Source organism: Meles meles, chromosome 12 (assembly GCF_922984935.1).
Source record: "Meles meles chromosome 12, mMelMel3.1 paternal haplotype, whole genome shotgun sequence".
Taxonomy (NCBI): Eukaryota; Metazoa; Chordata; class Mammalia; order Carnivora; family Mustelidae; genus Meles; species Meles meles.
The window spans coordinates 72,553,126-72,564,992 of NC_060077.1; the positions used below are offsets into that span (position 1 = coordinate 72,553,126).

At 38.1% G+C, this 11,867-nt stretch overlaps 1 protein-coding gene across 3 annotated transcripts in view; it reads left to right on the forward strand.

Annotated features, from left to right (window-relative positions):
* SMAD4 (SMAD family member 4) overlaps positions 1 to 7,461 on the forward strand; it is a 70,446-nt gene extending 62,985 nt beyond the window's left edge. For all 3 annotated transcript variants that reach the window (XM_046024683.1, XM_046024684.1, XM_046024682.1), the window contains one exon: positions 940 to 7,461. In XM_046024683.1, coding sequence (XP_045880639.1) covers positions 940 to 1,151 — 212 coding nt within the window. In that variant the 3' untranslated portion in view covers positions 1,152 to 7,461. The remainder of the gene's footprint in view (positions 1 to 939) is intronic.
* Positions 7,462 to 11,867: the final 4,406 nt, after the last annotated feature.

Here is an 11,867-nt window from a genome sequence, read left to right on the forward strand (position 1 = left end):
GAAACACGTGGCACCCATCTTCCACGTCTGAAGGCATAACTAGTGATTCATTCAACCCCTGTTCTTAACCTCTTCAGTGTGGTAAGCAAATCACACTGGCTAAGAAAACTGCAGTGGCCCTGCAGGTTTCTCTACAGCACATGCAGACGCCTCCCATTAGATTCACTGTGATACTGATGAGTGGAGATTGACTATATGACTGTATGTTCTGACTGGAAAATTAGCTGCAGAATCTCCTTTGTGACTTATGTTCAGGAGTTTACAGTGTAGAGGTAGATAAGACATATCCAGTTAGAGAATTGGCTTTTTAAATAATTGGAGCATCTAAACCATTAATTTGCTAGTTTTGATGTTATAAACATGCTTTTACTAAAGAATCCAGAGCTATTATTAAATTTCTCATTCTTAGCTACTGCCCCCCTTGAGTAATGGCACGGTATCTCAGTGACACTGTGAACTTAAGAGACAGACATCCTCTGGGTCATCCAAGAAATCCTTAGTGGAACCAGGACTATTAACTGTCTCTCGGTTAGTCAGTCAGGTCTTACTTTGAATGAGGCTGTTCAAACAGACAGTAAGGTTCTTAGAACCAATCTGTGGACATGTGCTGCCTCTTAAAAACAAGTTGTTTTTTTTTTTTTTTACCCTTCACCTCTCCTTCTAAAGAGAAAAACAGGTGGGGTGTTAGTGGATTGTGGTACCTTATTTTATAATTGCTGGTAGCTAGAAGACTCACGTGGAATGTGAATTGTCTTAACCGAAAGTTTTCAGTCCCTGTTGATAAAGTGTAGATCTACACTTCTTGGCACTTTGACAGAGAAGTTATATGCTGGGGAGCATGAAGTAAAGAAAGCTGGTTGGTCACTTTATTAATAAGGTGTAGGGAGGCTGGAAGATGCCAGCCTGTCCCTCTGACGTCTTCCAAATCTTCTCCGTTAGGTTTGTCAGCGGCTGCCGGCATTGGCGTTGATGACCTTCGTCGTTTGTGCATACTCAGGATGAGTTTTGTGAAAGGCTGGGGACCGGATTACCCAAGACAAAGCATCAAAGAAACGCCTTGCTGGATCGAGATTCACTTACACCGGGCCCTCCAGCTCTTAGATGAAGTGCTTCACACCATGCCTATTGCCGACCCACAGCCTTTAGACTGAGGTCTTTCACTGTCGGGGCCCTTAACATTGTCAGGATGATGGACTATAAGATACAATCCTGTTTATAATCCGAAGATATATTTCACTTTTGTTCTGCTTTATCTTTTCATAAAGGGTTGGAAAGTGTGTTTGCTGCCTTGCTCCTAGCAGACAGAAACTGGATTAAAACAATTTTTTTTTTTCCTATTTAGAACTTTTCAGGCATGGCTCAGAGCTTGAAGATCAGGAAAAACACATTCTTATAAATCCTCACCAGTTATGTATGAAGGAATCATTCCAGTGCTGGAAAATTTAGCCCTTTAAAATGTCTTAGAGTCTTTTATATGCAGAACATTGATACATGTGTTATTCTACAGAATAAATTCAATATTGCTGATTTTAAAGGAGAGAAGTTCTCAAAGTTAATTCACCTATGTTATTTTGTGTGCGAGTTGTTATTGTTGAACATACTTTACTCCAAATATTGTGCCATGTGGGTGAGTTAATTTTACCAAGAGCAACTTCACTCTGTGTTTAAAAAATAAGATAGTAATGTATTATAACCTTTTATCCAAAATATTTTTTTGCAAGTTAAACTAGTGAAGATGATTTCAATTCAGATGGTCTTGCAACTTCAGTTTTATTTTTGCCAAGGCAAAACACTAATCTGTGTGTATATTGAGAATTCCTTACAATTACCCCACAAAGAAATACCATTTATTCCTGTTGGATAACTATTTATCAAGAAATACTCTTGCCCTGTTATTCAGTAGATGTATTCTTCTCTATTTCTAGGCATAAGGTTGGTCACTAAGTAGCCTAGAAGAGGAATTTCTTTCCTTCATGAATTCATAAGGAAAGGTTTTGTATTTTTAAAAACACTAAAAGCAGTGTCACTCCACCTAATAGCTCACTGTTCTGCAAAGGTGGTGATGCCTAAACTAAAAGTGAGTATTTTGGAAACTGCTAAATTCTATGTTAAATACTGTGCAGAATAATGGAACATTACAGTTCATAATAGGTAGTTTGGGTATTTTTGTACTTGATTTGATGTGTGACTTTTTTTTCGTATACTGTTTAAATCATGTATGTTATGACATTGTTTAAAATTCAGTTTTTGTATCTTGGGGCAAGACTGCAAACTTTTTATACCTTTTGGTTATTCTAAGCCCTTTGCCATCAATGATCATATCAATTGGCAGTGACTTTGTATAGAGAATTTACGTAGAAAAGTTGCAAATGTATTGACTGTACCACAGACACAATATGTATGCTTTTTACTTAGCTAGTAGCATAAATAAAACCGAATCTCAACATACAAAGTTGAATTCTAGGTTTGATTTTTAAAGTTTTGTTTTCTTTTGCACTTTTGAGTTCAGCCTCAGAAGCAGGACACCTTCTAAATGACAGGCAGCAGCCAGTACTATCCGGCAGCTTTGGTTTCCCTCACACTCTGCCAGGACTTCCCCATGGACATTATGTATCAAGTGTAGAGTTGGTTGGTTTTTGTTTTTTTTTTAAGCTTTTATTTTACTGTAGCAAAATAGGCCTGATTGTCTACAAGATAAATAGGTTGTCTACAGGATAAACAGTGTGAAATAAAACCAACGGTTATCTTTCAGATCCTTTTACTTATTGCTTGGAGGGCCTTCTTAAATGTATTAAGATTCTTAAGGTGTGTGACAAGTTTGAGATTGGATAAGCACTATGCATAATAGTCATCCATCTATGGACTTGAATGGGTAAGTCGTCTATGTCCTTGCTCAGAAGGTCTTCTTTGTAAGACCATTCTGGAAACCACTGAGTTTGCTTATTGCTGTGATGTGAACATAGATCTCGATCCAAGCTACATGTCTTTTGTTTTAAGATAATTTCTCTGCTGGCTCATTTGAGCTCTTGAGTACTTACAGATAACTTTTGTTAAAGACCTAATTTTAATCTATAAATGTTTGGTGATTCAAGTTTTGTTGGCAGATTTTTTTTAAAAAGATATCTTCATTCTCTAGAAATTGCTGACTTTAGGTCTATTTTACTGTGAATGAAGAATAGGAGTGAAGGGAGAGATTTTTAAAATTCAGATTATTTGATTAGGATCATTAGCATGCTATGATATCCATCACCTCCTTTTCTCCTTTAGGAAGGTTTTCATGTTTAGTCATCTGGGGAAAGTATGTGGAAAATATTCGCTAAGAAGTCTATCTTTGAAGCCAAGCCACCTGTCTTGGTTTCTTTCTGCTAAGAGCCATAATGTTACTACCAGTATGTAAGAGTACTTGCAGTTATTAATTGCTTTATATTTTCAGTCACCTGCTTTTGAGAACACAACTAGTATGTTAATGATTGTCAAACAGTATTTCCATTTCTTAGAGGTAGTCATCTTTGATGAGTAAGACTCAAGAATCACTAGGTTTAAAATTTTACAGCTACTTTAGGGTAGGATAGTTTCCTCAGTTCTCAGAATCTGATTATTACAAGGATATGGTTCTGGGTAGGTTTTCTCTAGCTATTTCGTATCTCAATATGTTGAATTTCATTGAAAGCTGAGAGTTGAATCAAGTACCTTTATAATCCAGTATGAGGCCATTCCATTTTGGTCCAGTGCCTTTCAGTACGTTATCAAAGGGAATCCTTAATGGTGTTGCCTTTATTTTCCAGGGAGTAGATTGTTTTATGGGATATAAGCTGTCTCATTTTTTATAGTATGCTATCCCTGGTATACAAAGATAATGATAGTAAATCACTGCCATATAACCTTGTTTTTCTAGAAGCACGGCTCATTTGTGTCGACCTACCCACTAAATAGGTCTCCTATCAATGATTCTTCCTGTAATCATCATAGATTTACAGGCTGGGTGGTTAGCTTAAGGATTACCATACTCTAATTATCCAGGTAAACTGAAGACATATTAGCTGTGTTATATTTCAAAGTTAAAAATCATTTTTGTGGGGAAGGGCATGGTGTAAAGGGGGATATTTGTAATGGAAATTTTGAAGGCAAAATGAAATGCTCTTCCAGATGATAGACATTTTCCTTTAAAAGTTTATTGCAGTAATCTTTTTGACTATGCCCATCTGGAGAGGGAAATTTTACATTTTCCCATGGTGCTCCTTCTGCATCTATGGAGGTGAAATATTTCTATTCCTGGTTTGATGGTAACTGGTTAATAGTTACTAGCTGTTATGCAAAATTAGATTAGTTCAGATCTTTTTTAGAGTTGTTTGGAAGAAGCAGTTTTATTCTGAGTAGGGCAGAATCCTTTCTGTTGACAGTTTTCTATGGTTGGCTCCTTTCATTATTAAGTCATCTTACTGGCATTTTATTTAATGATAGCAGATTGGGCTGATGAATTTTAGTTACTGAGGTAACTGAGTACATAAAAGCAATTACCTGTAAAATCACTTACCAACTTTTTAGTAGATGGAGCTAAGACTAGCAGATAATAACAACATGAGGAAATGCTTTCTTTTTTTTTTTCTTTCAGTTTTCAAAGCTTTTTATTATACTATTTCACTTGATCTTTACAGTAACTCTGAGAAGGAGTTAGAGGGAAGGAAATGCCTTTTTTTTTTCTTTCTAAAGGCAGACCTCATCTTGTCATAGATAGCTATCTGTAAATAGTAGCCTAAATTCTTCTTTGGAAAGATTATAGAAGATAGGCTCTGAGAATCCTTTGTGTAAACCTTTCCTTTTCTTCACTATTTTTTTCTGACAACTAGGTAATTTCTCCTAAGATCTTTCAGGAAGGATGTAAAGGTTAATGGTCACATTCATAGAAGCATTCTCAGCTTGGTCTTGTCCCTAGCACCGGTCCCAGTGCTGCTGGGTTGTTTATCTTGTTTATCTGCTATTACTTTGTTATGGTATTTTCTGCATTATCCAAACTTGCCTTATTTAAGCAGTAAACCATTTTTATTTTAGCCATTTGTGGGGGGTGGAGTTATTTAATATGTAGATCAGAGAACATACTAGGCATGTTTCTTTCGTGCCTAGCTGTCTTTGTAGATGTCCAAGGCTGCTGAGGTTTTGCCTTGATAAACTAAATGGTCGTAGACTGCTCTGGTTTTTGAATGTTTACTTTTTTTTTTACACACATACCCTCCAGCATTCTCTTCTGACCACTTCATGTGTACCTCCCCTTAGGAGTTTCTTCTTTCCTTTCGGATTTATTTTTCCAGCTGCTTGGGCAAGAAAACGAAATAATTAGACCTACTAGAACCACCTTTAAAACACAAGGAAAACTGGGATGGATCCTAAGAAACTTTCCTGTAAAGTACTGAAAAGGCCTTCTTCAGTGTTCCGTGTCTGACATCGGTTTCACTGCTTAGAATGTTTCCTTATTCTTCACTGAGTGCCAGGTCGCTGCGGTAGAGAGAAGTGGGTCATATTCGTATCTCCCCCCTTTGACAGATTTTGAAAGGTTTTGTTGCTTCCACCTCAATGCTGCTCAGACAAAAACAGGAGTCACAAGACTCACTGCATTAGCATCAGTAGTCAGAGCAGTACCACTGCATAGAGGATACCAGCAAAAAAAAACGGACAACAAAAAATACACTTGGGAAATGAGAGGGTTGTTTCTGTTTGTTTGGGTATCCCCTTTTGAGCCCTATCTTCTGGCTTTCCTCCTTTCCAGATATTTCTGACCTATAGGTGCCTTTATGAAAATTGAGGGTCTGATATCCTGTCCCAAGGAATAGCTAAAAGTAATTGCTGATGTTTTCAGGGATTTTAACATCAGACTTGAATGAATGAATGAACCATACTCCTTCCTTCCTTGTTTCTTTCCTTCCTTCCTTCCTCCCTTCCCCCATCTCCTTGTAGGAAAAACTGAGGTGAAGACAATCATTTCTCTCTATTGATATGGATAGTTTTCTCAGTAGATCTCAGAGCCCATGTTCTTGTTCTAGCTAAAACTAGTGGCTCTGGGCTGGCAGCAGGTACGCTCTGGCTTGCACTCTGCCACTAATCTGATGACCTTGGGCAGGTCATTTACCTTCTCTGGGCCTCAGTTGCCTCATCTGTAAAATGAGGGAGTTGGATTAGATGTTTTCTTCCAGCTCTGAAATTTAAGTGACCTTGCCTACCTTGCAGCAGGTTTTGATTTCTTCCTTCCTTTTGCTCTGCTGTTTGAGGGGGCTTTTTCCTTATTTCCACATTATTCAAATGAGATTAGGCTTGATATTTTATTATTATTCTCCTATGGACAAGAAGTTACATAATATGTCCTTGAGACTTAAATTTAACCAAAGGCCTAGCACCACCTTGGGGGCTGCAATAAATTTAAAAAAAAAAAAAAAAAAAAAGCTGAGAGGAGGGGAAAAACCTTCATTTTATTTTCCCGTCATCTCTATTAAAGGTTTCTTAAGGCTTTTTTTGAGTCATGGCATTCCACCTTTTGGGTTGGTATGTGTGTGATACCATCCTTTTAAGTGCCGTGTGCTGGTATTTTTTTTTTTTTTCCTACTAAAATAAATTGAAAACTTATTGTAAATGCCTGATGGTATTAAAGGTCATTGGTTTCTTATCTCTGGTCTTTGGTTCCTTATCTCTTTTAAGTTTGAAACAGGGAAATTCCTCTGAATAGCATCAGTTAAGATGGTTCATATGATAGAAGAAAATAATACCAGTGGATGATCATTTACTTTATTCTTGGCTCTTTTTAGGTCCATTTTGTTTAGAAGACTTTTGGGTGGAGTGTTCCTTTCAGAGTACTTTTTCACCTTCTTCTTGGATAAGTATAATTAATGAACTTGGTTTTTCAAGGACCTTGAGAGCCTTCCTTGGGAGTGGGTCAAGGGTGGGGGGTTGGGGAGTCCTGGTAGAGGCCAGCTCTGTGCTAGCTGGAGAGGAAGGAATGAAACCAACTGCTGTTGCCGTGGCTGCTTGTCATTCATAGAAGGACTCATGGGCTTGGATTGGTTAAAAGGCTAAACTGGTAGCCGAGAAACTTCCTCCAAGTATGGGGTTCTCCTGGCCAATGCCTTGGACATGTGACTTAAGGGAACAGCATGAATGCTTGTAGATGATGCAAACCTGGTGGGCTGCAGAACCATTTGGATGAAGTGACTGGGGGTTGGGAACTGATTTGGTGGCATTTCCCAACTCTGTCTCCTCTCCTGAAATCAGAGTAATGCAGCTATGCCAAAACCCAGAGAAGAGCCACACTTAGCTTCTGCTTTTGGGAAAACTGGTCAGCTAAAGCTCCGGTAGTTCCTTTGTGGCTTTCTGTATACTTTTGTCTGGTTGAAGTCTGTGGCTAAAAAATAGTTGAACCTTTCTGAGAACTCTGTAACAAAGTATGTTTTTGATTAAAAGAGAAAGCCAATTAAATCATTACGGGCTCATTCTTTTTCTTAAGCTTGTGGATGTCTTGAATCTGGAAAGAGTTGCTAATCACTTCGAGAATTCTCAAACTTGAGGACAACAGTTTCCTTCACTGCTTTGTGACCACTGAAATGGAAAATACAGCATTTCAGATATGACCATGGAAGAACAGTCCCCTTTCTTTACTCATTTCTAAAAGGACAGGGTGGAGAGATGGTAGTTGGAGAAGAGGTAGATGCTAAAGGATTATGAGGCCCAAGATGCTTAAGGAGAGACAGACATAGAAAATTGGAGACCTTGCCTTGCCCATCTAAGAATTAAGGAAAGCTATTACCTTACTAGCTCCCTGTTCTCTGAATTGGGAGGCAAGATAGTGGGGGAAGAGTTCAGGTAAGGTGACTCTATGGCAATGGCTTATAAATTGCATGATGAAATCTGATCTCGCTGACATGAGTTCTAGAAATGTTTATTAGTTTATTATTATGTTCTCACCTGACCTGAAGTTTTATAGTATTTTAGGTTAGAACTTGAAAGGGGTAGTAGCTTGGCATTCTTTGGGGAAATAAAAACATTTCTTTATGAAGCACTTAAGAATAAAGGGCAGTTGTATGTATTCATCTCTGCCCTTTGCTCTTGACCCCTAATTCTTTATGCTTTATTCCATGTCCTGCCTCATCAAAGCTCTAAATTCCCTTCAAATCCTTCCTACCCCCATCATCTCACGGTGATAAATTGCAGTGCTCTTTCCCCTCACCATTTTCTATTCTAAAAGAGTAATTATTTTCAGTTCTGGCCATACTTTGGGATGGTACCCCACTTCTATATTTTGATGTAGTTCTGTTGAGCCACCACTTGGTCTCAGACAGATGGACAGAATGGGTTCAGAAGACCAGAGAGGTACCCTAAAAGAATGGCTAAAGGAAGTTCTCTAAATAGAAAGGAAATGATAAAAGAAGAGAAAATTGAAGAAAGAAAAAACATGGTAAGCATAAATACAAATATAGTAGGCTTTCCTTTTTATCATGAGTTTTCTAAATTTATGTTTGATTGCTGAAGCCAAAATTATAACACTGCCTAAGGTAATTCTAAATGTATATAGAGGGAATATTTGAAACCACTGAAAAGCAATATAAAGACAGACACTCAAATACCATAGATAAAAATGTAATTATAAAAAAATGCTCAAAGGGCACCTGGGTGGCTCAGTGGGTTAAGCCTCTGCCTTCGGCTCAGGTCATGATCTCAGGATCCTGGGATTGAGCCCCGCTTTGGGCTCTCTGCTCAGCAGGGAGCCTGCTTCCCCTTCTCTCTCTGCCTGCCTCTCTGCCTACTTGTGATCTCTCTCTGTGTGTTAAATAAATAAATAAAGTCTTTAAAAAAAAAAGCTCAAGTAACTTACAATAAGGCAGGAAAGAAAACAAGCAGAAAATAAAATGGCAGGCTTAAGCGTTAACATATCAATAATTACATTAAGTGCAAATGGTCTAAATATACCAACTAAAAGACACTTAACTGACAAGTTGGATTAAGAAATATCCAACTATAACCGTCCACAGGGAACACACCTCAGTAATCTAGTAATACAGGCAAGCTGAAAGAAAAAGGGAAGATACATATCAGGTAAAAATTAAAAGCAGTAGTGGCTATGTTAATAGATTTCAGAGCAAAAACAATAACAAAAAATAGGGACATTATTATTTTTTTTTATTCGTTTATTTGTTTATTTACAGCATAACAGTGTTCATTGTTTTGGCATCACACCCAGTGCTCCATGCAGTACGTGCCCTCCCTATTACCCACCACCTGGTTCCTCAACCTCCCCCCGCCCCGCCCCTTCAAAACCCTCTGGTTGTTTTTCAGAGTCCATAGTCTCTCATGGTTCATCGAGAGGGACATTATTTAATGATAAAAAGGACAATCCATTAAGCAGATAGAGTGATCCTTACTGTGTGTACACCAAATCACAGAGCTGTAAAATGTGTGATGCAAAAAGTGAGAGAACTGGAGATATGAACATCTACAGTTGCAGTTGGCAACTTCAACATCTTAAACAATTAATAGAACAATTAGATGTAAAATCATCAAAGATCCAGAAGCCATCCAACAACAACACCAAAATGCATATGCTTTTCAAGTGTAAACATACCATATTCCAAGATAAATTATATCCTGGATAGATTCAAAGCTCAACAAATTTTAAAAAACTGAAGTCATAACAGATATTCTCTGACCACAATGGAATCAAACTAGGAATGAATAATAGAGAACAGGAAAATCTCCAAACACATAGAAACAAGAAACAACATCTAAAAAAAAAAATCCATGGGTCAAAAAGCATCAAGGGAGGGGCGCCTGGGTGGCTCAGTGGGTTAAGCCGCTGCCTTTGGCTCAGGTCATGATCTCAGGGTCCTGGGATCGAGCCCCGCATCGGGCTCTCTGCTCCGCAGGGAGCCTGCTTCCTCCTCTCTCTCTGCCTGCCCCTCTGCCTACTTGTGATTTCTCTCTGTCAAATAAATAAATAAAATCTTAAAAAAAAAAAAAAGCATCAAGGGAAATAAAAGAACAAAAACAACAACAACAAAAAACCCCACAAAAAACACTGAACTGAAAGAAAAGTGAAAAGAAAACATACTGATAATTGTGAGATACAGCTAATAAAAGAGGGAAAGGGAAATTTATGACACTAACTGCAAATACTAGAGAAGAGGAAAAATCTCAAATCTAAGCTTCAACTTCAGACACCTAGAAAAAACCCAAATAAGCAAGTAAGCAGAAGGAAGGAAATAAAGAGCAGAAATCCATATAATTGAAACAAAACCAATAAAGAATATCAATGAAACAAAGAGCTGGTTCTTTGGAAAGATTAGTAAAATCAACAAACCTCCAGCAAGACTGACTAAAGAGAAGATACAGATTACCAGTATGAGGTACAGGAGATCACTTCCAGACTCTTGAGACTTTAAAAGGATAATAAGGGAAAGATGAAACGTTAGGCACATTTGTCAACTTCCATGATTTTAACATCTAATTTTCAACAATTTGTTGAAAAACAAACTTTCACAGTTCACCCATTATGAAATAAATCATTTGAATAGCTCTATAGCTTTTAAGGAAATTGAATTCATAATTATAAAATTCCTAAAAAGAGGGGCACCTGGATGGCTCTGTTGGGAGAGCATGTGACTCTTGATCTCAGGCTTGTGAGTTCGAACCCAGTGGTGGGTGTAGCGATTACTTAAAAAAATAATTTAAAAAATCCCCAAAATGAAATTTCCAGTCCCAGACTGTTTCTCTGGAGATTCTGGCAAGCAATTATAATAATACATAATTATAATACTTACACTAACTACACAGTCTTTTCCAGAAAAGAGAAGTGAAGGGAACACTTCCTAATTCACTGTATGAAGCTAGTATTCTCCTGATAAAAAGCCAAAGACAATGCAAAAAATATCTCCCTTGAATATACCTGTAAAGAGGTCCTTGACAAAATTTTAGCAAATAGAATTCAGCAACATATAAAACATACAGTGTTTGCTAGAGGCTGAGGAGGGGATAGGCCGGGAGGTCAGTGAGTGTGAAGGTACGAGGGTAACAGAGGGATCTTGGTAGTGATGGAAATGTGTATCCTGACGGTCAATGTGGATGTCCTGGTGTGGTGCGGGGCTATAGCTTAGCAAAGTGTTACTGTGGGGGGATTTCTCTGTATCTTTCTGCAAATGACTATAATTGTTTCAAAATAAAAAGTGTAACTTAAGTAAGTCATTACGGAGTGTCCAGCTTCAGGGTTTGGGGCTTTGGGCCCTCAAGAGCTCTGTGGTGAGTGTGCCCCCAGCAGCCGCTGCCTGCGGTTACTCCTGAGCAAAGGCAAGAGTGGTCCTGAGCGGTGGGTCATTTTCTGGAATCTGCAAAGCTCCCACAAGCAGCACACGGTCTTTAGAACCCACTGCTCCATCTCCCTTCCCACTTCTTAGATACCCTTTTAACTGTCCCTCATCTGATGCTTAATACTATGTTGTCCACTTAAAACATTTGTTCAGAAGGTAGATCTCAATGTCCAGTGTTCTTATGACGGTAAAATTTAAAAAAGAAGACAAACCACAAAAAACTTCAGGGTCTCCTGGGTGGCTCAGGTCATGATCTCAGGCTTGAGCCCCATCTCGGTCTCAGAGCAGAGTCTGCTGGAGATCCTCTCTCTCCGTCTCCCTCTGCCCCTCTCCCTGCTCATGCTATGAACAGAAAACAAACAAACAAACAAATACAATTTTAAGTCCTTACTGTAACAAAAAAATGGGGGAAAATGTCATTACTGTAACATTTGTAATGAAACCATCAGTTATCTTTTCAGAAATTTAAAAAGTGAAAAGAAAATCCTTTATTTTAATCTACGCTTACTATTTCTGGTGACTTTCATTCTT